This window comes from Passer domesticus, chromosome 16 (assembly GCF_036417665.1).
Source record: "Passer domesticus isolate bPasDom1 chromosome 16, bPasDom1.hap1, whole genome shotgun sequence".
Taxonomy (NCBI): domain Eukaryota; kingdom Metazoa; phylum Chordata; class Aves; order Passeriformes; family Passeridae; genus Passer; species Passer domesticus.
Window position 1 is genome coordinate 8467846 of NC_087489.1, and position 26412 is coordinate 8494257.

A 26412-nucleotide genomic window follows, 5' to 3' on the forward strand; every position below is an offset into this window, starting at 1 on the left:
AGTGGCTAGAAGAGGCTTGGCTGATACCATTTTTGTCTATAATCTCTAGCTAAGGGGGCTGGTTCACTTGCAGGGATATATGTGAAATCCCAGCTCCCTTTCCCTTTCCATGCTGTCTTACCTGTGAGCAGCTTCCCTACACATCACAGCCTACACCTGCGTGATTAGCAGCAAAATGAGCACCCAGATTTTTGTTAGGACAGAGTTCTAGCATGAAACTAACAGAAACAACGTGGTCCAAAACAAAGGGTGAGAAAAACTATACTTGCTGTACTCAAGCTGTGAATGAACCCTGCTTTGCCCAGATTCCCCAGTTTCAAAACCCCAGACTAAAGGGCAGAAGAATAAAGCATGATCACTCGTTGTACTAGTTTGGGTCACCATCCCTTTATCCAGGAATCCTATTCCCCTGAAGGCTTGTGCACAGTCCAAGGATACCAACCTATGATGCAGAGTCCTTCCTGAGCTCGTGTGATGGCAACATTGACCTGGTTTGGGTCGGTGATAAACCCCAGGTATTTCTTCTGCCAGCTCTTTGTGGGCTTCCTATCGATCTCAGACCGGGGACAGGAGCGTACAGTTGACAGGATCACATATTTCCATTCACTTCCTAGAAAGTGGAAGCAAAACAGATTTTCTTAGAAGGAAGCATCTGGCCATTTCTCTACCCCAGAGGACTACTCATTTCTCTACTGCCACCCTCTGTGTTTTGGAGGCTTTGGGACTCCTGGTCATTGCTTTCCAAAGAGAACAAATGTGTTCTGGCAGTTCTCTAACACCCTTCTCAGATACAGAAGCACAGAATCACAGAATGGTTTTGTTTGGAAGGGACATTCTGTGTTCCAACTTCGCTGACATGAGCAGGGAACCTTTCACTAGAAATCTTCCACTAGAGATCCTTCACCTTCCTGCCTTCAGCAGCCTCACCCTGCCCAAGCACTCCAGAGGCTTTCAAAGGGTTTACTACAATCACAAATCACCCAGAAATCTGATCTTCCACGGCTGCAATGACCCTGGGGTAGGGTTTGCTGGACGATTTTATCTGTGAGCAGCTCCTCGGGAGGGGACAGACCCAACCCTCCCGCTCCTGTCCCCTCACCTTGACTCTTCATGATGGTGCAGACGGTCACGCCGCGGATGCCCTCCCTCTGCAGGCTCTTGTTGATCTCGGACACCTGGGCGCTGTAGGGGCTCAGGATGGCGACGCTCTCCGGCCGGATGGTGCCACCTAGTGTCAGCTGCTTGGCTATCCTCACCTGGAGAGACCCGCGTCCTGCTCACCTGCTCACGGTGAGGGAACAGCCCCCAGCACCCCGCCCCAGGCCACCCATGGCACCTGCCTTGCAGTCACGTTGCCCTGCCTCTGCCCAGGGGCGTCCTGGTGTGCTCCAGACCCGGGAAGCACCAGGCAGACACTGCTGATCTTTATATCTTTGTCATCCCTCCACAATTCCAGCACAACACCCTCCCTTCTGCATCCCCAGCAACTCCCCCGGCCCCTGCTCACCGCCTGTGCCACTTCCTCCATGTTAGCTTTGGAGTTCTCGTTTCCTTCCTCAGTAGAAATCATGAGGGAGTGCTCCTTCCCTTCCACGTGCCCGAAGATGATGGGGCAGCAGTTGTTATCTCTGTGGTGGAGCACACTGTTTTTGCAGTCAGGCCGAGGACATGTTCTCAGCCGCCTTTCATAGAACTCCTGCGACGGGAACTCACAAATGCTCTTGTGCTGGCAGAGAGAAGGAGGGAAACTGAGATGAACAAAACCCAACGAACTTCTCAGCCTGCATCATCTTTCTGGGCAGGCTTCAGCACAATGCCATTCTGCTGGAGCTGGCACTGGCATATTCCTAGGTATAATCCTGTGTCTAGGAAGGGGAAGCACTAATGGAGACTCTCTGATGCTTAAGGCAGGCCTCCATTTTCTGTGAGGGAGAGAAGCCAGTCCACTGGAGGGCCTCACCATGCGGTACTGCGTGTCCAGCATCCACGCCTGCTCCTGGTAGCGCTCAAAGAGAGACGTCTCCATGCCAAGAGTCTTGCAGACATCATTGTTAACCACCGGCCGCAGCTGTTTGTGATCCCCCAGCAAAACAACCTGGAAGGAAGAGCAGACACCTCAGCTGCAAGGTGGAGGCACTGAAAAGGCCAGCAGCTCTTTGAAAGGCTGTTTGCACACAGATATTTGGTGCTACTTATTTATGTTACAGGAACCTCAGCCAAAGACCACATTGGACATGACATAAAGATCCTGTCCTAGATAACGTTTCCATCTGATGGGAGGAACACAAAGAACCATAGAATTCTAGAGTCACAGAATAGTTTGGGTTGGAAGGAACCTTAAAGCTCATCTTGTTCCAACCCCCTGCCATGGGCAGTGATACCTTCCACCAGATCAGGTTGCCCCAAGTCCTGTCCAACCTGGTCTTGAACATTTACAAGGATGGAGCAGGCACAGACTCTCTGGGCAAACTGTGCCAGAGCCTCACCATCCTCACAGGGAAGATTTTTTTTCCTAATAGCCAATCTAACTCTGTCCACTATCAGTGTGAAGCCACTCCTCCTTGTCCTGTCACTCCATGCCCTTGTCCAAGGTCCCTCTCCATTGTTCTTGGAGCCCCTTTAGGCACTGTAAAGGGCTCCAAGGTGTCCCTGGACCCTTCTCTTCTCCAGCTTGGACAGCTACAACTGTGTCTATACTTCTTGTCATGTTAATACTTTGTACCTGGGCCAGAATATTTTTTCAGTGGCAGCCATACCCACCCCATAAGGAAGCACAAACCTTAAAACTCTAACAAGTCTTGTAAGAGCAGTGTGCTAAGGGATGGAAAAGGTTTGAGAGCCCTGAGCAGCTGTCCCAGAGACACGTCTTTGGCAGGGCCATACCTTCTCAGCACGGCGGTGGCAGACCAAGGGGATGAGGGTCTCAGGCTCTGTGGACATGGCACACTCATCAATGATTATCTGCTTGACGTTGAGGTTCTCCAAGGCGCTGGCAGACGAGACAGAGCAGGTGCACAGGATGACATCGTGACACGCCAGCTGATACGAACGACCTTGTGTCAGCCAGCCTTTGTACCTAGTGTTGGTGCAGAAAACAGCAGTTATGCATAAGGGAAACACCTCCAGATTCCTCATGCGGGAAACAGGCAGAGGCTGTGCTTTCCCAAATGATTATGGCTTCACCTCCCTCCCCAGGATGAGCTGGTGTTCCCAGAAAAGGGCTTTGGATGGACACTGTGGGAAATGTACTTTGTCCTGAACTCAACAGGGCAGAGGGTCCAGGTGAAGGATTCAAGGGTCACACAGGCAGAACTGGAACTTTGGTCCAGGTGGACAACAGCAGCAGTGCAAAAGTGACTCTGAGGCTCTGTGGTGTACCTGTAACCTCATCACCTTTTATCATTATTCTGAACACACAGTTTATTCTGTGCTTCAGAGGTGGCACACAGCCAAAGTCAGCCATCTCTCACCAGGGTCTCTTCCTACTCACTCCTTTGTTTCTGCTTCTGTGATCTCCTCTCCGTTCCTCACCCGAGCGTCAAATTGACAGATCCTCTGCCAGAAGGGGCTGGGCGCCCGCCGGATGCGATGGTGCAGGATTATTTCACTGAATAAAGAGTCAATATATAAATATTTTCCCTCAACACTGAGACCTCAGTAATTTCTTCTACAGCGAAGCAGACCCCCCACCTGCCTACATGGAGAAAGCCCATTAGCTAAAAAACTCACAGCCAAACCTTCCCATCTTTGTAGACCAAATAATTCAACCTCGAGGACATAAAGTACAACTGCTTCCCTTTAGCAGCTGTAAGCAAGAATAAAGTCAGAGATGTTCAGGGCTGTTCCAAAAGGCGATGAAAACATCTAGAGACTTTTCAACAACCTGGATTTCCTGACTAGGTTCCACATCAGAGTGTACACATTCACTTGAAAAAATTAATTACAAATTAATTAGAAAGCAGGTTAATAGTTCTGCTCTGCAGTGGTGGAATGAAACTATTTGCTGTGTTTGTTCACTGATGCAGGAGCCACCTCTCCCCAGCACCCTAGGAGCCTGCAGGGCCATGCTGTCCTACCTGAGCTCACGTTTTGGCTTTGCATCCCGTAGGGATTTACGGGAGATGTTCCGGTTGCTCCCTGGGTATGGGAATTCCATCGTCTCAATGGCCTCCCCATAAACCCTCAGTGGTTTCAGCTTCTTCATCTTCAGCAGCATCTCTGGAGAAGGAGGGCAGGTGTGCTCAGACAGCACCAGGCACTGGTGGTGCTCAGGCCTGTCTCTCCCTGTCCCTCTCTCCTCATCCCATCTCCACCGGTCCTCGCCCTGCAGTGCAGGGTCTTCTGTAAGGACCAGCCCCACTTTCGGCCCCTCCACACCACATGTTCTCCCTCCCAGCCACTTCAGGGGCTTAGAAGATGATAGTTACCAGCAACAACATCAACAGACTTGTTGGATGGGCCACAGTACAAGATGCACTTTCTCTTCTTGTCCTTTTCATCTTCCAAGCATGGTGTTTTGTCCTTCTCAACACTCTCCTCATTCAGTTTATGGAACCAGTAGACAATGTGAGTTCCAACAACAGTCTTCCCTGTGCCTGGAAAAAAAAGGAATTTGCTGAGAACATTTTAACCACAACACTCATGCTCTGGACCTGCATCCAGCTCATCAGCCATGAAATAAAATCAAGAATGGCGAGGACTGCCTTGCACAGCTGTGGGTGATGCCAACCCACGCTCCCTTCTCCTGGATCACCAAGGGTCCAATGGAAAGCAGCAGATCACCTCTCACTTGCCATTCATACCAGAGCAGGTGTCTTCTGCTGTCCCCCCTTACCTGGTGGGCCTTGGATGAGCATGAAGGATTTCTTTAGAGCATCCAGAACAGCCTGGTTCTGACTCCTGTTAAGTTTCCAGTTGCAGCCAGGGATATCAAAGGATGTTTGCTGCAGGATTCTGGACGTCATCACTGTTACAGCAAAGAGCCAAGAAAACAAATTTAAAGAAGGTTACTGAGGGCAGCACAGAAGTGATCCAGCAAAAGGGTGCAGCAGGTATCTAGTGTTGGTGGTCCATTACAAGACCACCTAGAAATAATCCTTGTCGCATGCCAAGATACTCTGTCCATGAACCATCTCTGTGAGTCCTGGGGATGACAATCTCAGCTGTCAATCTCAATGCCACCAGCAGGGCATCCCAAATTACACAGCAGCATCACCCCTGTGGGCAAGGGCCCACAGAAACTGCCGGGGCACCTGCCTGGCCAGAAGTAAGTAGTCACAAGGTAAGAAAGGTTAATATTTGCACTTACATTTTTGAGGAGGTTCGTGGCCAAGGGCGATACTTTTAGCAAGGTCAGAGGCATACTTGAGCCTCCAAAGTGCTTTTTCTTTCCGTCTGACAGACAAGAAAAAACAGGAATGAATGGAATGTAGCAAAAAATAGCAAAAGTTATAATACAGCGTTGCTTAACTGCCTTATTTATTCTTCCTCTCTGCTTTGTTGTTGCATTAACTCCTTCCATAAGGAACTTCAACCACAAATAACGTAAAGTCATTCTGCTCTTCTGCATCTGGGACCATTTCTCAACTGACTGAAGAGTGGAGCCTGCAAAGCTGTTGAGAGCAAGGAGCACAACTCCTGTCCCAAGTCTGTTTTGTTATGGCCCACACCCTTTTACTGGATTAGCTTCCAATGTTTCCTAAAATTCACAATGCAAAAGGAAGAACATCCTGCCCTGAGAATGCTTACAGCACTGGGGGTGCATAGCAGCCTATGCTGTGTATGAGGAAGGGCAAAATCAGCTCTGATTTACGAAGAGCAGAACTTGGTTTGCAGCAACAACAAAGGGGAATGATTTGGAAAACTCTTCCACTAAGCAAATCCCACTCCAGGGCCCCACTTGACCTTTCAAAACACATATTGCAGCAAACCAGTAATATAAGAAGCAGGTGCTCAGGGAAATTTCACCACCTTCCCCTATCTCCCCATTCTCAGGGACAACCAGAAGAGCATGAGACTCTCTGGAAAACAGAGCTGAGGTGTGCTGCCACACCCCCAAAGACCCACAGCCCAACAGCTGGGCTGGTCAGAGCAGGGATAAGAGCAGGTTTTATAGGGGATCAGCCACAGCAGTAAGGAAAGCCCCTGGGGTGCAGCAGAGGGGTCCTGTGGGAAGCCAGGTTAACCAGAGCACACTGCTGAGCCCACTTACATGTCTGGCAGCATCTTTGGAATGAGCTCCACTGTGAACCTCGCAGAATCCTGTGAGATCTCCACAGGGATGGTCTCCATAGACATATAGTGGATGTAAAAATTCATAGTCTGATGACCAGACCTGTCTGACTTGTCGTCATCGTTGAACTCCTCCGTGACCCCGTGAGCCACCCAGGTGTAGGTATCGGGATCAACCACAAGTTTGTTCTCTGATTTGCCATTGTCAAGCAAAGACAGGTTCTGGAGGCCATGGCTGAGGCATTCCTCATCACTCTGAGGGCTCTTGGGAAGCTTCAGCCCACCTAAACGAATGCACAGGTAACAATGCAAGAAGTCCACTTCAATGGAGCAGTCCTCCAACCACTTCTTGTTCAGCACAAAGCTCCCCTGCAGCTGTCCTTTGCTTGTCCTTTGCTTTGCCCACTTTATTTTAATATCATGGAGGACAATTGAGTCATTCTCAGCCACGGCGCACGACGCAGACTCCATGGCACTCATGGGCACCCACACCTTGTTGTACTCCGTCGTGTTCTTGTACTTGTCCTTGGACTGCAGCGTGGCGTAGGCCGAGAAGCAGTCGATTGGCTTCTCCATGTGCTGCAGGCAGACCTCAAAGCCCGGTGTCACACACCACAGCTGCACGAAGGGCACCAGGAAGCCGCGGCTGACGTCGGTGGTGAGCTGGAACCACAGCGCGTCACCGGCGCTCAGCTCCAGGGACAGCTCCATGTAGTGGGAGCAGGAGCTCTTCCGCACCCAGCCTATGTGCCGGTGGTACAGCTCCTTGCTCTGCCGCAGGAGGGATGCAGCCCTGTCGAACTCCTCGTTCCTGATGGCTGTCAGCACCTCCTGCCACGTCTGGGTGCGTAAGAGGGTGACACTCTTGTCACGGAGGGGTCCTTCCCGCAGGCTCTGCTCCTTTGTCTCTGCAGAGTACATCCTCCTCTTCCAGGTCAGCCTGATGCTGTTCCGCTGCTGGATGAACACAGGCTGCTCTATCAGCTGAAGGGACCTGTAGCTAATTCTCTGTGGATCTGGAAGACTCTCCATGTTCAGGGGAAACAGGGCTTTAAAAAACCTGCTCATCTCTTCGATATCCACCACAAAGGCAATCTTCTGCAGGACTTGGTCCTTCAGCTGGCTGGCCATCTGCAGGGAGTGGGCTTTCTTCTCATACGTCATCGCCTGGCTATTCTTCCTGTTGAAGTCGTGGCAGAGAAACTCAATGTCGTCCATGGAATAGATGAGGGGCTTCTTGTGGAGCACAGAGTGAAGGTGCCGCTGCACCACGACGTCCACGTAGCGGCGGATGGGAGAGGAGGCCCAGGTGTAGGAGTCCACGTGCAGGGAGTAATGGCCTGCCTTTGACTGCACAGTGGAGTTGGAGCGACAGAAGTAGGAGCGGCTGAGCAGCCTCCTGAACTCCAGGACCACAGGGGCCAACTTTGGGTGGATGTCATCAGTGACTACGAGGTCGAGCATCTTCTGGAAGTCACGGGCATTGGCAGCTGACTGCAGGTGCTCCCAGATGGGGCCCAGAAGACTGAACTCCACATTTTTAGGGGAGTCTTGGTCAGGAGGTATTTCTCCCAGGTGATGCAAGAGATGAATGGACAAAGGAATGATGTGGCTGTACTTGTTTTTCATGTGTGACAGCTGTTGAAGACTTGGCTCACACTGACACCGGAGAGGAGTGACATTTCTGGTCACCTCCTGGTTGGTGAGGAACTCGGCCACGAAACTATTGAACATGATCATTAACTCCTCTATCATCTGATGGGACCCCCTGTTTCCTGGGGAACTTTCCTCATCCAGCCGGTCATAGAAACAGTCGTCCTGTAGCCGAAACTTCCGATGGATCCTGGAGAAGTGATAAGCCACAGCAATGCAGTCCTCCAGGGTATCAAAACGAAGGGCCTCCTCTGCTCCCCTGTAGCAGTTCTTAATGCAGAGCTCTGCCTCTTCGTAGGACAGCTGCCTGTCCGAGCGGATCACGGAGAGGGTGAAGATTCCCTTTAACATCTGATCAGTCTCCTTCTCTACGGTGACAAACAAGGAGATCACCCGTCGATCCTTCTGTGGCAGGAGGCTGCAGACGTCTTGGCTGATTTTGGGTGGGAACATGCACAGACGCTCCTGCTTGGGAGCATAGAAGGTGACACCCCGCTTCTTCGCTTCCAGGTCCAAGGCACTGCCTTTGGGAATTATGCCAGCCACATCTGCAATGTGGATCCCAATCTCATAGTGACGCCCAAGATCCCTAACGCTGATGGCATCGTCCAAATCCTTGGCACCTTGGGGGTCAATTGTGAAGGTCATGTAATTCCGACAGTCCTTCCGAGTTTCCTTGGCGAGGTTTATGTTGCTGTTGGAGGCGTATTTGGCTGACTCTCTGGTGACAGCAGGTGGGTATTTGTTCTCCAAACCATACTCCAAGGCGAGGATCTTTAAGCCTTCTTCCAAAGTCAGTGCTGCCTGCAGGATCTCTGTTATTATCCCCAAAGGGTAGTAAAACCCTTCCCTCCAGGAGATGACCTGAACACAGAAGAACTGGCACCTCCTTGTCTCCTGGCTGATCTTCTCACAGCTGACCACTCTGTACTTCCCATTGACAAACCTGCGGATGGGGATGACATTGGGTTTCTCCTTCAGCCCTGGGACGAATATTTTGGTGACAGTGGGATCGATGGGTATCATCACACGGGGATCAAACTCATCCATCATGCAGATGAAGGTCCGTTCTCTCTCACCGCGTTTCAGGATGCCCACCACCCTCCCCTGTGGGCGGTGGCTGCTGCTGTCACCTGTGCTGTTCTGCAGGATTTCCACTAGAACCTCGTCCCCAGTGAAGGCTGTCCCACAGTTAACTCTGCCTTTGATCTGGATGTTCATGGCAGGAGAGTCATTGAGGGTGAAGGCAGAAGCTCTGTCAAATGCCTCTTTGATCAGCTCACACCTCTTGTACATTTGGGGGTGCATATGCAGGTACTGCTGCATCATCTGAGAAGAGAAGCTGACATACTCCCACTTGTCTTTCCACTGGTTTGAAGCCTCGGCCTTCACATTCAGCAGCCCTTCGTCAGATACTGTCACCAGCATGTTCTTGCTCTCATCTAAGAGCTCCTGGAGGATGGGATCATCTGCATTCATGCTCTCACCCTCAGAGCTCGAGGAGTCCGTGTCGCTGTCCTCCTCGTCCCCCTCCACGCTCCTGCTCCAGCTCTCCTTGTCACACGCAGCCTGTTTGATCTGAGCCATTGTCAGGCTCTCCGGGAAGATGCTCTCCTTGTCGATGCACTGCTGGATGAACCGTTTCCACACCTTGCTGCACTGGCCATGGGAGCACAAGGCCACGGCGTCCCCCACCACAACCACCAGCGACTGAGCCCGGGTCATGATGGTGTTGAGCACTCTGGCCTCGTTGAAGAACTCGAGGTGGTGGGAGGCTGAGACGCGCAGGCTCTCGCTGGTGTGCACCGTGCTGATGATTATGACCCGAAACTCACGCCCTGCACCAGAGGGGACAAGGGAAAAGTCACTCACGAGAACCCAGCAGGGAAGACCAGGCCTGGCTGCCACCTGTCTACACTGTGTCACATGGCCATGGACTGATGTCACCCCACTTGGCTGAAACATGGGGGTCACCTGATGTGAGTAAAGCAGCTCTTGGGGATCGTGAGACCCTCTGTGCATGAACCAGGATGGACATCACAAGGCACCACCACCCACACACCAGGGAGGGAAGGACAGCTTGGAGGTGGGATAAAGGCAGAGCACTCCACCAGTGCAGCCATGAGCACCCATGGAGAAGCCCAGCATGCCCAGTGCCACCAGCAGCCCCTCCTTGCAAACATGGGTAGCGTTTGCTGTGAATCTCAAATTCCCTGGGGAACTGAGGGTCTTGCAGGAACAAGAGCAGTGATCACTTGCAAGGATCCCTCTCCCCTCAGGAAGAGCTCAGCTGATCACAAAACAAATAACAACCAACAAGAGGCACCCTAGTGATGTCAGAGCTGGGAAGAGGCTGCAAAGAAAGGGTGTGGAGATCACAAACACCCCCTGGGGTCAGTTATTCTCACCACGAGGAGTCCCAGCTGCGCAATTTAAAAAAATAATGAAAACGCAGATGAGTCATAAATTAAGTCCTTGAGGACAAAACCAGCCTTATCCCTCTCTTGTCATCCAGAGCAGGAGACTCCTCCTCTAGTGAGCTGTCCTGTGATTGGTACCCATCCTGGTTTCAATTCCCTTCTGTCACTAGCCTCCCTCACTGGTACTTAGGGCCTCACATGATTCACACATACTCAAGTCTCTGGCATGGCACTTACAGGGTTTGTACCCTCCTACAAAGCAAAGTCCACGTATTTGAAATGAGTTGACAGCTGGGCGCAGATTTAATTCAGTGTGAAATCTTATTCACTCAGGAAGAGACAAAATCAAAGCTCTACCAACCAGAAAGGTATGGAAATCAGCCAGAGGAGTTCCAGGCACTCCCTCCTAATCAGGACTTCGGTGGTGGCAGAGACACTGAGAGGGCAGGGGAGCTCTGCCTGGCAGCACCTCCCAGAGAGGTATTTTTCCACAACAATAGCCAATATTTTGCATTTTAACAAGGAGGAAAATGTAAAGATATTGGAAACTCCTCTGCTAATGCCCAAGTGTCTCTTCCCCCTGCCTGTTACTCTGTGGCTGTAGTTGCTAGGGACCCTCATGTCCACCAGCATGACTGCAAAAGCTGTGTATGACTCTCACACAGAAGACCCCAAAATGCAGCCAGGCATGAGGGACTGTTGCACAAGACACAAACCTGGCAAATTTTCGTAATTTTCCACCATCACATCTTGTAGCTGCTTTTTCCTCAGCTCTTGTCTTATTGTAGAAACCTGGTAAGAAAGAGGCACAGCTGATCTCAGCTCAGAAATGCCATCCACCAAACACCAGAGTCCCTCATCACCAGGTGCAGGTTCCCCAAACTACTTGAAAGCAGCCACAGATCTGGGCTGACTTCAGCCAGAGCTCCCACTGCCCTGTAATTAACCTCCCTAGAAGATGCTGATAGAAGTGTTTAAGCCATCCCACCACCTCTGCTTCAACCACCCAGGACACTCCACTTAAATAGAGAGTGCCTCAAAAAAACACTGAAGGCACATGAGACCCCAGATTTCCTATTTTTGCTAGCACAAATAGTAATAAAAAGATTAAAAGGGTCTTCCTTAGGGAGTGTTTAGTCAGCAGTGCAGGCATAGCCCCCTCAGTTGGAATGCAGGATTCCTCCAGGTACCTGTGTCCCATGAGAGACCACACAGATCTTCTTCAGATCCCGGACCCCCCACTCATCTGGCCACCTCTGATAGATCTCCTTCACTTTCTCAATCACTTGTATTATCTCGGAGATGTTTTGCCAAGAAATCATGGAGATATCCCTTTCAGCCACACCAGACACATGGCAGAACACGAGGGGATACATTTCGGGGTGGGGTGGGATGTTCCCACTGGCTTGGATGGCATTGCCATTGCCGATGTAGAAGTGCTTGGAGATGAACTCAATAATGCCGGCAGTGGAGCGGTAATTCTCATTGAAGATGATCCTGCTCTTCTTGGCCACCTCATGACTCTCCTTCTGATAGAACTGAAAGAGCCGGTTCAAGAGGGTGTGATCAGCAGATTGCCCACCCCCAACACAGAACAGCTTTGGGGTTATCTGCATGTGGTCCCCAGCCAGGACGATGCGGGTCTTGAAATCGGCGTAGGAGAGCGGAACCAAAGCTTCGCACTCCAGCATCTGCGCGGCCTCGTCGATCATGATGTGGCTGAAGTAGCCACGGGACACCTTCAGGTTCTTGGAGAGCATGGAGGTGGTGATAATGATGTGGTGCTTGTCGATCTCGGCCTGCGTGGGGTGGCGGAAGGAGCGCTGGTCTGGCGAGAGGCAGCAGTACATGCGGGTGATGGGGTCCATCACGCTGACGGACCGGTCGGTGGAGACGATCCGCAGGGGAACAGCCCACGGGTGGCCCGTGGTCACATAGTTATGAAAATACTCCCGGATGTAAATGTCAGCAGCGCTGGAGGGGAACAAAGGGGAAAAGGAATCGTTGGTGCTGTTCTTCAGTTCTGTGACGCAGAGTTCTCTCTCATCATTCTGCAACACACATCCAGTTTCTCTCCTGGCTCTGGTGACACCACACTTGTCACAGCAGACATTCACAACTGCACAAAGGAGCTGTGCCTACGCAGCCACCAATTCCCAGCCTCTTTCAACAGCATGATTTAAAATAGGAATTGGTATTTGAGACTACAACATCTCTTGACACTCTTAGAGAAAAATGTGATGTGCCCAACAAAACCTGTGGCCCTGATGCTGTGCAGGGCCAAGTGACAAGGAGCTCTCCTCTGACAGCAAAGCTTCCCCAACTCTTGGTGAGACAAAACCTACAGGAAAAGCTTCCGTGCAAGCAAACAGCCTGGAACAGGCTAAGATTAGCAGTCACCATCTATTATGCATTAAAAACTGAGGCAGTAACAGCCTGCAGGATCAGATGTGGACACTCTTTTCAGTGTAACTGCTCTAATTTTAACAGTCTTGGCCTGGTTTCTCTGAAGGCAGATCCAGTGGCATTCAGACCAGATCTGCATTTTCTCTTCCCCAAACTCTCCCTGGAAAAGTCAATAAATTGGCATGTACACAGAGCCAAAGAGGCTTCAAGGGCAACTAGAGCACAACATTATCCCAGCATGGTCAGGCAGCAGCTTTCTACTTCTTGCAGTACACAGTAAAGGCTGGAGAAAACTGTCTCTCTAGCCACATTCCTATTTTATAATGAGCCAAGAATATGTTTAGTGCTCAAGGTCAGGATGGACAGGGCTTGGAGCAACCTCATCTAGGGGAAGTGTTAGGAGCAAGACAAGCTGTAATGTCCTTTCCAACCCACACCATTCAGGGATTCTATAAGTCTGTGTTGCCTCTTCCACAAAGACTTCCACCCATGCCAGGCTTCCTCCTAGCAGGAAGTAGAGCAGTTTAAGACAAATTTGACAAAAACTAATTTATTTAAACAAGCAATTGAAGTGCACACTGAGAAAAGGGCAGCTCAACTCTGTCTCATACACCCTGACTCCCCTTCACCCCCGCAGTGAGCAATGCACCAGCTTGCCCACAGTTCTCATTGCCTCTTCCCTGCTAACCTGTTTGTGTGAGTGCAGATCAGCACCCGTGTGTTGGGCTGCCTGAGGATCTCCAAGGTGGCCATGGCCAAGGTGAATGTCTTCCCTGTGCCGAAGGGCCCGTAGATGAGCAGAGGTGGGACCTGCCGGCTGGTGGTCGGCCGGCCCGTGATGAAGGAGATGGCTTGTTTCTGCTTGCTGTTCCCTCTCTGTGGTGACTCAAGAGAGTAGGGGATGGAGCAACTGGCCACATCTGGCAGGACCAGCTTCTCATCAAACAGGCGGTCCACAGCCTGGTGCCACTGCCGGAACAGCAGCTGGTCTATTTGGAACTGGATCTCCACCTTGTGGGAGGTGTTTGCCTTGAAGTTCAGCTCCGAGCAGCATCTGCTTGGTATCTGTAGCCAGATGGTCTTCTCCGTGGTGGCTTTATGTTCCACAAAAACTTCATAAACCCGATTGTCCACAGGTGGGTCAAGCGCCAGGAAGGCGGTGGGCACAGACCTGCTCAGCAGGTACCCCTCGTCCGTGTCTGGTGAGAGGTTGTAAGGGGTAGGCACTTCAGCAAACAGCTCCCCAGAGTGAGCAAACTTCGCCCCCATGGAGAGGCTCTGCAGCATGGGGGTCAGCGAGATGAGCACACGCAGGTTGAGTCTGCAAGGAGGAAACACCCAAATGAAGAGCAGAGAAAGGATCTGTCGGTTGCTGAGCCCTCCTCCATGGAGAGGGGAGTGCCACCTACACCCAGAGAGGGTCTGTCAGCCCCCCAAGCACATACAGACAGAAACCATGCTCTAGCTAATCCATGGCCACAGGATGAGACCCAGCAAGCCATCCTTCTTGGCAGGTTTCCAGTTTCCTGGGAAGGCACCACAAGACCCAACCCAGAATGGACAGAAGACCCCAGGAGCTGCATGGCCCCAAGGGTTAGCAACAGGTGAAGGGGAGTTCCAAAAGGAGTGTCACACCTGGCACTTACTTGGCAATCAGAGCCTGCTCAGCTTCTTCCTCACGGAAGAGGAAGCTGTGCATCCTCTCCCGATAGTTGAGCCGGGTGATGGGAACCACTGCACCGCTCTCACTTTGGTAATCCAGTGCCAGAGCAGGAGGTTTGTACTTTGCCAGCAGAGCCACATCCTCCTCAGTCCTTGGCACGCTGGGAACGATGAGGCGGTTGCCCCGGTCCCAGCGCACGAAGTTGACGGGGCGGCTGCTCTCCCTGGTGCTGGGCACGTGCTGGGGCGTCTCCCGCCGGCCCACCTTCACCCTGATCTTCTGCATGAGGACGGGGCGCCTGCCGAAGTCGAAGACCACCCACTGCTCGAAGATGCCCAGGACGCAGCACTCCATGCTGACCTCCACCTGCACAACGCGGGGCGAGGAGGACACGGCGGCCACGTGGTCCCCACAAATGTACTGCAGGCCCCGGGAAAGGCCATTCCCCGAGAAGTAGAAGTTGACTCCGGGGTCCCGCTTCAGCAGGGCCACGTGCTGCAGCTGCATCTGCCATTGAGGAGAAGACAGGGACACAGTGAGGGCAGCCCACGGGAAGAGCCCAGCAGCTGGTGAGGTGCTCCAGCAGCATTTCCTAGAAAAAGCTGCTAGAGGAACCAAACTCTGTGTCAATCTCACCACAGTTTATTCCTCATGCAATCACACAGCAATTACTCTAAGGTCTCAGAGAACCCCAGGTTTCAGTTTAATAGCAACCTGCAATACTGCAATAGCATGCAGTAAATTGGAAATCTGCTATGGAGAAGACAGGCTGCTGCCCACAACATCCACAAAATCCTGGTCAGGAAAGCAGCTGAATGTTATTTGTGATAATACAGGGGAGGTGTTGAGAGCAGCCAGGTCTGCCCCAGGACCACTGCACAAGACAGGAGACACAGTGGCTGCATCCCCTGCACACAGCCCCAGTGCAGGCACCACCTGAGCAGCTCCTGTGTACCCAGCACATGTCCTCATTTATACACCCCAAATCCCCATTCTTCTTTCCCTTGCAGAATTAACAACTAAAAAAAAATACAACGAAACAAAACCCTCCAAAGGCCTGAGCTTACCTGGGAGTGGACCTTGAACCGCCATTGGTATTTCTTCTTCCTGTCCTCCAGCTGCACCTGCAGAGGCTGCTCACACACAACTTGGACACCCTCGACGTGCTCAGCCATCTGTGGGAAGTCATGAAAGGAGAGGGACTGAAGGCAGCATCCCAGGGACACACCTCAAAGCCCTTCACAGTGCCATCTTCATCCTTGCATTTATGCTACATCCTCCCAAGAGGGATCAAGAGCACCTCCTCATATTCCATCCTCACCCACTGCTGCTCCACGCAGCAGCCCTGGGAAGCAAGAGGACCCATGGCATAGCTCAGGTACCCCGAGCAGGCTCTCAGGTTGTTGTCTCCAAAGAGATGAAGGAAGGAGGATGCCACATCCCTTTCTGCATCCCCATTAGCAAGGTGAGCAGTGGGCTCCATTCCCAAGCTCTCACACCAGAGGATTCCCGTGATGTGCTGGACCAAAGCGCTCCCACCCTGTGCCCACCACTCACAATTAACACCTCGTTGGAGCACATCCGATACTCAGCAAGGAGCCGGTCCTGGTAGGACAAGAGCCCATCCTTCAGGGCTTGCTTCTTTTTCTTCACAGAAACCTTCACCCTCTGGATCCACTCCTGCAGCTCCTCTTTGGAATGAGCCTTGGTGCAGCTGTTCCCCATCTCACACACCTCCGCTCTGTCAGGAGAGAGGCGTGTGAGATGGGGATCCCCATCCCCCTGGTGGCATGGGGATCCTCAGGGAGCCAGCAGCTCCCTGCTGCCCCTGCCCTCTTCCCTGCTGGATGCCTTACCTGCTGCACAGTGAGAACTTGGTCAGCCCGAGCGGTGGAGCGCGGTGGACCCACTGCATGGAGCTGTCGGCCGAGAGCATCTGCACGTGCTCGATGGAGGAGCAGTGGTTCTCAAAGCTCTCCTGCGAGCTGCAGGTCACCAGGCAGACGTGGCAGTAGAAGTACACGGGCGCGGGTGCCGCTGGCTTGCCGCTGGCGCTGCCGGTGCCCACGGCGGGCAGCAGGTCGGAGCGCAGCAGTCCCTGCTCCCTCTCGGCCTCCCACACGGCCATCTCCACGTCGCTGTGGGCGTACTGGCAGCGCTGCGGGCCGTGCCTGCAGGGCCGGCCCCGCGACACGAAGCGGCAGTAGGCCAGCGTCTCGATGAACTCGGGGCAGGGCCGGATGGCCGTGTACTGCTGCTTCTTCTGGCTGTCCAGCACCGCGTGCACCAGGAGCGGGTCCCAGCAGCGGTGGGACTCGCAGAGCCGCCCGCAGCCGCCCACCGTGATGCGCTGGGGGCAGCCAAAGAAGCAACGCTTGCAGATCTCCTGGAAGTACCCCCCGAACTCGCTGGTGATCTCGCTGGCGGCGCCGGCAGTGAGGTGGGGGGCGGCAGGGCGGCCCCCCAGCTGTGCCTGCAGCACCGCCGCCTTCAGCCAGCGCCGCTCCAGCTGGTGCTCCCTCTCAAAGTTCCAGACCATGGCCTCCTCCACGCTCCAGGCAAAGGTGCACTGGTTCTTGTGCCTGCTGCAGCCCAGCCCCACCACGTAGTACCTGCAGACAGCGTAGCGCGCCGGGTTGGGGAAGCCGGGCCGCCGGGACACCTTCCTCCATGCCTTGCTCCGGCGGCTGCGGCAGCGCGCCAGCAGGATCTCGTACATGCACTTGTGCTCCACCTCCTGAGGGTGGTAGGTGATCTCGTTCTCCTTCACGCTGCACTTGGAGCAGACCAGGAGCAGCTCCAGCTGCTGCTGGAGGCTGCCCAGTGGCACCTTTGGGCCGTTGGCTGTTGGCATCTTTGGCAGCAGCTTGAGCAGGGCAAAATTAATGGCGGGAAGATCTTAGAAGGTGATGCTGTGGGGAGGAGGTGCCATGGAGCAAGTGGCCTTGTTCTAGCTCACTGCATACCTGCCAGTCATCGGTGCGAGCTCATGAAGCCTGACAAAGGAACAAGAACAAGTGACTTAGCAGCAAACATCAGACAATCTCTGGCGGGTGCACACAGAGGCACTGGCACAGCCGGGAACCTCACCCAGGCAACCTTGGCCTCAGCACCCTCTCCTCAGCTCTGTTCCCCCACCAGCCCGGGTCCCAGGGGAGGGTTTTGCTCAGGGATCAGGCTGCTGAGTGGTGCTGGCTCCCAGCAGGGCTCAGCCTGGTCCCTGATGTCCCTATAGACCATCAGCATTTACCACCCAAAGTGGCAAAGCAGTAACTGCTCCAGAGGGCCCAGCACGGTCCCCACAGCAGCCACTGATCTCCAGACCATGGACACACGATCCAACTTCCTCTTTCTGCTGCCAGCACCTGCCCCACCTTGGGTCCCTCCTGCCAACTTTCTCTTTCTTTATCCTGTTTTCTTCCCAGAGTTGGCCAGGCAGCCCCACGCCAAGCGGGAGGAACACAGCTCCAGCCCATCTGCCCCGTAGCACAAAAGATTAATTGGAATTAATTAATGTTGCAACCACCCTCTTTGCTCCTGGGCTGCAGCACGAAAGGCTGGGAGATGGGCATGCTGGAACAGGCATCTCTCCAGCTGACAGCTCGGTAAATATCCAGCTGGGAGAGCTCGGCCCTGGTGGCTGGGAAGGCAACTCACGGCTCACTGCCCTTCCCAGCCACCAGCTCCGGCATTTGCCATCAGTCTCCCGGGTAACCAGAGGCCAGGAGCAACCCTGGGATGATGCTGCAGGGTTTGGTGGCTGGGCCACGCGGTCAGGGTGAATGGAACATGCCGGGGCACATTTCTGGGCAGGGTGTGCTGCCAAGAAAAGCCACCAGCCGCGTGCTGAGCACCCAACTTGGGCTCCTGGCCAGCATCCACCACAGACTGGCTCCCTGGCAATGCCAGGGAAGAGCAGGATTTACAGCTGAGGTCCAGTGGACAATAGAGCAGGAAGGCAAATCTTGCATTGCTTCTGCATTTTTATTTAAGTATCCTTTGCTCTTTTCTGGATAAACAGTGCTGGACAAAATGGTCAGGGAGTGCTGAGGCTGCTGCTCCAGCTGGAGCTCCAGACAACAAACACTGAGCTGGAAGTGGCTGGAGCATCACCCACAGTCCCAGCACACCCTTAGAGAGCTCCCATCCCAGTGTCACAGCATCCACCTGCTGCTGAGCCATGAAGGAGCCATCTAATCCTACTGCTGTGTGTGCATCGGGTCAGACACGTGCTCGGTGGATAAACACCCGCTCCGTTTATCTCTCAAGGCCTGGCAGCAAGCCTGGCACTGGGCAGAGCTGCAGGTTTCCGTTTTGGGAAGCCGTGGGATTCCGTGGCTGACTCCCACGCCAGCGCTGCCTTGATTGGGGTCACTGTGCCATGCCACTGTGCCATGCTATGAGCTCTGCATCCACAGCTGAATCACCCAGATTCCCTCTGTGCCTTCACTTCCAAACCTTTACTTGAAGCACTCAGTGCAGGCTGGCAGTGAAAGAAGAGCAGTGACCCCGAGCTGGCTGGGGCCAGCAGACAGCCAGGGTATTCCTATCCTCTGGCTGTAACAAGGTCATGGTCATTGGAATAAAACTTTCTGTACTCCAGGGGTCAGGAGCTCTTTGTTTGTTCTGGTTCTACTACAAAAAAAAAAGAAAACTTTGAGACACAGCTGAGGTTCTGGCGCTGCCCGATTGCTGATTGATGCAGATAAAATGCTTTGCACCGAAATGAAATAATTTGGGAACAAAGCACCTATGAAGAGAGGAGGGAGAGCGGAACAATCTGTCCCATGCCCAAGGGCATCAAGGGATGCTCATCTGAGTCCCAGCAAAGGCAGCACAGTGCTGGTGGGGGCTGCAGACCCCCTGGAGCTGCTCCAGGCTGTGAGCACCAGAAAAACCCCCAGGCAGAAGTCTGGGGAGACACAGCCTGCTCCAAGGGCTGGGCTGCAGGAGGAAAAAACCCTGCATCTTGCGGGGGCCAAAATCCCTCCTGTCTGAGCCTGGGGGGGCCGTTTGCTCCAAGGGAGCATTCCCACTCGGCTTTGCCCGGAGATCAGGGATGGAGTGGAGCTGAGCGGGACCCGGGGCAGAGGGAGTGTCCCTGGCAGGTTCAGCTGCCCCGGGACCCGCTCGGGGCAGGGGCACCCGCAGGGCGGCGGGGCCGGGCTCTTCCCGAATCCGCGGGGCACGCTCGGCCTTCCAGCTCCTTTGAAGCTGGCGAGGGCAGCACGTTCCCAGTGGGACTGAGTTCGGCAGTTTCGGGAACACTTCGGTATCCCTCCCTTAGCAGTTCCACCTTCCTTCCTCTGGAAATCACCGCCTCCGCCCGAGCCCTCCTGGGAAAGGCGCTCGGGGGTTGTGCGACATCAGTGCAACACTGAACTGGTGAAAACTCCAGTGAACTCAGCTACACACACGGGAGAGGAAGAAACCCGATCGCTGCCACTCTGCTCCGAGCACAGGGAGCCGAACTTGCCGGTGCGGGCTCGTCCAGGGCCGCGGAGCTCACGGAGTCACGGTCCTGCAGCACCGCCGGTACCGACCCGGCTGAACGCTTGAGAACTGCCCATAAACCCGAGCAGGACAGCCGGGGTGCCACTGGAATTCATGCCTAGGCAGGGCATCCCAGCTGGAAAAAGATAAGAGGGAATATTCCACCTTTAAAGGGGTCAATTTCCCTGCTGTTTATTTTTTTTAAGAAGGCGTTTGGATTTTGAGCAAACTGCCAGAACATGCTCTGGGTCTGGAGGTGGGAGGGAAGAGGAAGTGCAAACCCTGCTCAAAGTCTCTGCACAGCACTAGTGCTGAAGCCAAATTAAAGCTTTTCTCTCTCTACAGCACTCTAATACTAGGAGAGGGGGGAAAAAAGAGGGAACTTTTGCAATCCATGCTCGGTTGGAGGGAAGATGCAAGGCACGAGGAAGCCTGGGGAGGTGTGACCAAGACAGCTGTCCCACTGGGAATAAAACTGATGTCAACAAGACAAAATCCAAATGCTTCAGGGAAGGTAAGAGCAGAAGGGGAGCAGTATTTACCAGCAAGCCACAGACCACTATTTACAAGCTGAATTTTGTATATTTCAAGAAAAAACAACCTTTTTTACACTGATCCTGAAAAGCTCAGCGTGGCATTTAAAGCCACTCACATCCTGCTGATGGGTGACAAGTCACAATGACAGACAGAGGCTGATTTATTGCACCCCCAGCCCCATCTGGGCAAGCTCTGCCTCTCTCCCAGGCACCAACACAGCCCCGTGCACCCTCTGCCCAGCTCTGGTCCAGCCTTGCCACAAACCAAACCCAAACAGAGCACACCACGGCCTCGCTGATGGCATTTCCTCTGCGCTCAGGAAAATGTTTGGGTCAGGGCCGGGCCACGCTGTGTCCAAGCACCGTCCCTGGCAGGCGCCGTGCAGCCAGAGATAATCACATTTCCCTGGAGATGGCCGGGGAAGCACGGCTGTGGTAGAGAAATGCTCATCGTGCCCCTGCACCCTGATGCTCTGCAGCCATCCTGTCCCACCAGGAGGAAGGTGGCCCTTCTCTGAGCTCCTGGCTTCGTTAATTATTGACAGAATGTTGGGCAACGCGCTACGCTGGAGTAAGCCAAGTGCCCCTCGGTCACAGCAAGTGACGTGGATCAGTGTTGGGAGTGGGATGGGGACAGGGGACCATGTGCCTCGGGGGGCTGCAGCTCCACACCCCGGTCACCTGACAGTGCTGGGTTCCAGCCCAGCACCGGCCCTTGGAAGTTTTCCTACAGCTACAAGCAGCACTCAGAGCAGCAGTGCAAGAGCTTCGCAGCATCTCCAGCAGCCCACCAGCGATCAGTGCGGCCGGGCTGGCCGGGAGGGTTTGGGAACGGTGGAAGAGGAGCTGATGCTGGCCAGTGCCGCCCCAGCACCCGCAGTCCTCCTGGCTGCACCGAAACCGCACCCCTCTGGAATCTCCCTCCAGTGCAAAAACAGCCTCCAAAGTTATTGGCGCCCCCCTTTCCCAGCCCTTTCCAACCAGACAGCTCTCCGCACATCCCACCCAAGAGCCGGCACTACCAGCCTGGCTGCAGCACAGACCGCCGCGACACCACTGCCGAGTGTGTGTGCGGGCACAGACCCTCCAGTGTGTGCAAGCCCGAGACACGTGGACCCCCGGATGCTGCATTTGCTGTTATCCAACTGTAAGAAGTTCACCGGGAGCTCCCAGATGCCATTCCCGGAGTTCCGAGGCGGCAGCAGGGTTAGAATGTCGCTGTCGGGGATCGCTCACGGAAGGCAGCTCTGTGCACCCCCGGGGTTCTCCCCACCCTCCCAACAGGGTTTTGCACCTCAAAACCCGCACCCTGGCTGTGCCCCTCCTCTGCCGAGCGCATCCCAGCGCAGGCAGGGACGCTGCGAGCCGGGGCGGGGGCTGAGCGGGATGCGCTCCCCGCTCGCCCCGCAGCATCCCGCTCGCCCCGCAGCACCCCAGGGCTCTCTGCGGGGCTACCGGGGGCACCCTCGGTGCTGCAGCCCCCCAGGGCGCTCCGCGGACCGCCCATCCCCGGAGCTCGCCCACCCCCGGAGCGCCCTCCGCCGCTCTCACCGCCGCCGCCGCCGCGGAGGGGGGACCGCGGGGAACCGGGGACTCGCCGCCGGCGGCAGTTTCGCTTCTCGGGCCTCCCTGCATTCAAACCGGGGCCGGACTTCGCGGAAATTGCATCACGGCGGCCCCGCCCCGCCCCGCCCGCCGGCACCGGGGGGAGCCGGAGCCGGCACGGGCACCGGGCGGGGGCATCGGCACCGGGACCGCCGCCGGGACGGGGGAGCCGGCACCGGACAAGAGGGACAGGCAGCGGAGCGGAGGGACCGGCACCGGGGGAAGGGGCATTCAGGGCGGCAGAAGCCGGTACCGGTACCGGTACCGGGGGACAGCAGCACCCGCATCGCTCCGCGAACAGGACGGGCGCTCCGGAGCACCAGCCTCACAGCCCGGTCCGTGCCACCCCCGCAGCCCCGCGGGCCGGGTCTCCCCCGGTCCTGTCCCCGCCGGTGCAGAGGGGCCGCTCCCGGGGGCGCTGCTCACCCGCGGATCGGGATTCCCCGCTCGGATTCGGTCCAGAGCCGGCACCGGAGCTTCAAGTGAATGTTGAGTGTCAGCCGCGTCCTCAGCCCGCTCCCCCCGGCAGCCTCCTTTTAACGGGGCTCGGGGGGCGGGGGTGGGGTGCAGAGCGCTGCCCTCCTTTCAGTTCATCACCACTTTCGTTTTCCGTTCGGTTCCACGCCTGGCGCGATGCACCCGCTGCAGAGCTCAGCCTCGAGCCAAAAAAAAAAACCTCAAACCCCAAATTCACCCCTGGTAGCAGCCGAGTCTCGTTTGCATCGTGTTTCGTGGGGCAGCACCGACAGCCGGGGGTGCAGCACCCCCAGTTTGTGGGCACGCGTTACCACACAGGCACCATCAGCTGATGGAGGAGTAGGGGATCCTCAGCACCAGGGCTGTGGAGCCCCTTCTCAGCCCCTTCCCACCTCACCAAACCCATCCCACAACAGCTTAGCACCTCATCCCAGCCCTCGCCCTGTGCGGTTTGGTGATGGGGCAAATTTGGAGATAAAACGCGCAGAACAAAGAAAAACCTGCAACCCGATATGACCCCAAAACACACGCACCCAAGCAAAATCCCAGGAACTCCTGTAACAGCGGCAGCCCCAGGCAACCACAACAGCAGCCGCATCTCACCAGCCTGGACAAAAGGCTTCAGAAAGCCCTGACCTGTAAAGCAGCTGCTGTGCCAAACACTGCGGTCAAGCCCCAGCATTCCCACTTAATGGAATTATCTTCATGCCAGAAGCCAGCTGCAGGCCCTGGAAACAACCAGGGAAAACGAGCACACCTCCAGCTACAAGAGGCTGTGAGAAATCGCAGGCCCCAGAGGCAAAGTGTCCCTGCTGATGGGGACGTTGTTCAATCCTTGCAGCAACTGATGGCACGTGGTGCTTGGTGGTGCCACCTCAACACAAAGCCAGCCTTAGCGACAAAAGAAAAAGTAAAAAGTTTTTTTTTTTTTCCTCAAAGCAAATGGGAGGAGGAAACGCAGAGCCAGCCTGTGGGGCACGCCGGCACTGGAGCAGGAAGGAAGGAGGGGCAGAGACTGGTTTCTGGCAAGGTTGTCAACACCAGTGGAAGGAGGAAGAGAAATGATGTTTTTGACCTTCCTGCTTTGTGCAGTCGCAGCCGCTGAGTGCCTCGGAGGGAGCTCTCACCTTGCTCCCATCCAGCAGCAGCCTGGGGAGCCAAGGGAAGGGTTTTCCCACCAAGGAGAGGAGTGGGGCAGCCCAGGTCTGTGGGTGATGAACAAACCCCAGCGCAGCAGAGGGCACTGGGTGGCTGTGGAAACCAGGTATTCCTGGGCAGCAAAGCCACTGGGGCAGTGCAACCACACTCTGGTCACTGCTGGACCTGTGGCAGGACAGCCACCTGCACAGGGCCACAGCTGCCAGCTCTGCCAGCCAGGAGCAGTGGGTGGCTCAGCCTCACAGCAGGATCTGACCCCATGGAGCCCCCGTGCCCTGTGTTCCCATCCAGGAAAGGGCTCCCCAGCTTTGTCCTTGCAGCTGCCATGGGAACTGTTATGGTTTGAGCAGCACCAATCCCATCCCTGCCTGGGAAGGAGAGACCAAGCAAAGCCCAGCCCTGGTATCAGAGTGGTCCACAGTGATGGAGTCCATCCCCATTTGCTACTGCCTGGGGCAGGAATCATCCCCTCTGCAGACCTGACTCTAAACCACAGCAAAGGTCTCTGTGACAGCATCAGACAACAGTGAAAAACAAACAAAATACCTGGCACTACTCCCCTGAGGTGCCCGAGCCAGGACGGGCAGTGCCCAGCTCACCCAGGCAGAACAGCCTTGGCACTGAGGCTTCACTCTGGATTTACAGGTGGGATATCTGGAGTTTTCACTGATTTTACAGGTGGGATATTTCCCCATCAGCTCTAGAAGCAAACAGCTTTCACAGTATTACATAAAGCTTCCGGCCCTGCTCATCACTGAACCGGGAGCAGCCCCGGGAGCAGCCCCGGGAGCCGCCGGCTCTGCTGTCCCTCCATCCCTGGCGGCAGAGCGCAGGAAGGCGCTGCTGGAGCAGGGAGGAGGCAAAGCAGCGTCACCACATCCACAGCCTTAGGGCGGGGGAGAGCCGAAACCCAGGATCTGCCGATTTTAGACAAACAAACGCCGAGCCGAAAGCGCTGAGTTTCGGTTTCCATTCCTGAGGTGACACGGCCGACAGTCACGGAGCGGTTTCCCCAGGAAACCATCGCTGCTGCTGCCCGCCCCAGCGCCAGACACGCTGCCCTTTGTGCGCTGCGCTCCCCCAGCCTGTCCCAGGAAGTCGCTGGGAGCTGGCAGAGCCTTCCCGCGAGGATGCTGGAGCATCTCCTGTCCCGGTACCAGCCCTAACCTGCCCTAACCTGCCCGAGAGACGCAGAGTGAGGAATCGGTGATTTCTCCCAGCCCGCACTGCCTGGCACCACAGGCAGCTGCCAGGCAGGACCGTGGCAAGGCTCTGCTCTTTCCCAAACACTGCACTCTGCTCCCGTGGATACCTGGAGGAGAAAACGCAAGTGGCTGAGTCTGCTCCATCTCTGCACAATCCAGGGAAAAGCAGGGACATGAGTCATCTGCAGCGCTTATGTAATTTTGTCTCTGGGTGCGAGTCCTCTACCCCCGGCTCCTTGGGGAGCCCCCTCCTGGGCTCCCCACGGGAGGAAAGGGGAGCAGATCTGAGCCTGAGCACCCAAGGGTCCCCAGGAAGGCAGTGCTGGCAGCACCAGGCTGGCAGAATGGGTGCTGAGAACCCCAGCCCTGCCCAGGGAGCCCAGGCTCACAGAGCAGATTGACCCACTGGGATCCACAGCAATGTCCCAGCTGTGGGGTGCACGACACCCACTGCAGCCCTGGGAGCCCCCAGTGAGGGGTGCAGCCCCGGGGGGGCTTGGGGGCTCCCCCAGGTCTCAGCAGCATGGGGAGGGAGAGCTGATCCACAGGTGGGATGTGCTCTCCACGAGCAACGCTTCACCACCCCTGCTGAAACCAGGGCTGCAGGGCCAGGATCTGCTGCCACACTCACACGGGACTTCCCCCTGGCCAGGGAACGGAGCCAGATCGCCCACGGCCACATCCAGCCCAAGGCCACTCATCCAGACGCTGATAATCTCTGCAGACAACTTCCCTTCTTTGCTTTTCCTTCCCAGCGCTCATCCTGCCGCGGGCTGCTGACGCTGCAAGCCCCGAGCTGCCCTCGGCCGGCCGGGGAAGCACCGCGGCTCTCGGGGCAGCACAGCCCCCGGGAATGGAGCACTGCTCCCGGGCGGCTCTGCAGGGACACACGGCTGCCCCACCTGACTGCTGCCCCGAGAGCTGCTGCAAAGGGAGGGGAGCGTTGCCCCAGCCCAAATCTGCCTGCCGAGCTTTTATTGCTCCGGGAGCTGTTTACATCCCAAAGAGCTGCTTTGCAGGGCAGAGTACACCCACGCTGGGAATGCTTTGCCGGTGAGGTGATCTATGGTCTCCAGGGCAGGTAAAGGTGCACGGAGCCAGAGAAGGGCTGCTGCCTTCTGCTTGCTCTGCTTTGCCCTTGCTGCCCACAGCAACACGGAGCTGACACAAACCCCACCCCACGCTCCACTGCCACCTCTCAGATACCTCTAAAGAGGAGCCAGGAGGTCTCTCCAGCTGTCCCCTTTCCACCTGAACGTTCCCTCTCCCACAGCCCCTGGATAACCCAGATGAGTTTGGCCCAAGCAGAGATGGCTGGAGTGGTATGCTCAGCCCACAGCTCTCCAGGGCTGGGCAAAGGCACCACGGCTTTGCAGCCCTGGCACTGCTGGGGAAAGGTGTCCCTGTGTTGCAGAGGGACATTCACTCACCATTGCAGCACAGGGAGGGGGGAATCCAGGCTGGAAACACACCTCAGGTGTGGCTCAGCACTGCTGCTCACGCTGGAGAGGTAAAAGGCAGCTCAGGGTGATCACAACCCTTTATATGTCCTCGGTGTGACACGC

The 26412-nt window shown here is 55.4% G+C and overlaps 1 protein-coding gene across 3 annotated transcripts in view; it reads right to left on the reverse strand.

The window, feature by feature from the left end:
• Positions 1–26395, reverse strand: part of HELZ2 (helicase with zinc finger 2) — a 29945-nt gene extending 3550 nt beyond the window's left edge. Inside the window, exons 1-19 of one of the 3 annotated variants that reach the window (XM_064391193.1) lie at positions 26278–26395; positions 16230–17369; positions 15931–16114; positions 15441–15548; positions 14357–14880; positions 13399–14031; positions 11495–12278; positions 11021–11096; positions 6212–9722; positions 5309–5394; positions 4835–4966; positions 4428–4595; positions 4077–4218; positions 3491–3607; positions 2884–3076; positions 1961–2095; positions 1508–1726; positions 1100–1256; positions 443–610 (exon numbers count right to left, since the gene is read on the reverse strand). In XM_064391193.1, coding sequence (XP_064247263.1) covers positions 443–610; positions 1100–1256; positions 1508–1726; positions 1961–2095; positions 2884–3076; positions 3491–3607; positions 4077–4218; positions 4428–4595; positions 4835–4966; positions 5309–5394; positions 6212–9722; positions 11021–11096; positions 11495–12278; positions 13399–14031; positions 14357–14880; positions 15441–15548; positions 15931–16114; positions 16230–17227 — 8335 coding nt within the window. In that variant the 5' untranslated portion in view covers positions 17228–17369; positions 26278–26395. Of the gene's footprint in view, positions 1–442; positions 611–1099; positions 1257–1507; positions 1727–1960; positions 2096–2883; positions 3077–3490; positions 3608–4076; positions 4219–4427; positions 4596–4834; positions 4967–5308; positions 5395–6211; positions 9723–11020; positions 11097–11494; positions 12279–13398; positions 14032–14356; positions 14881–15440; positions 15549–15930; positions 16115–16229; positions 17370–21953; positions 22055–22433; positions 23404–26277 lie in introns of those variants that run through there. The other 2 variants (XM_064391194.1, XM_064391192.1) reach the window with 2 other exon arrangements.
• Positions 26396–26412: the final 17 nt, after the last annotated feature.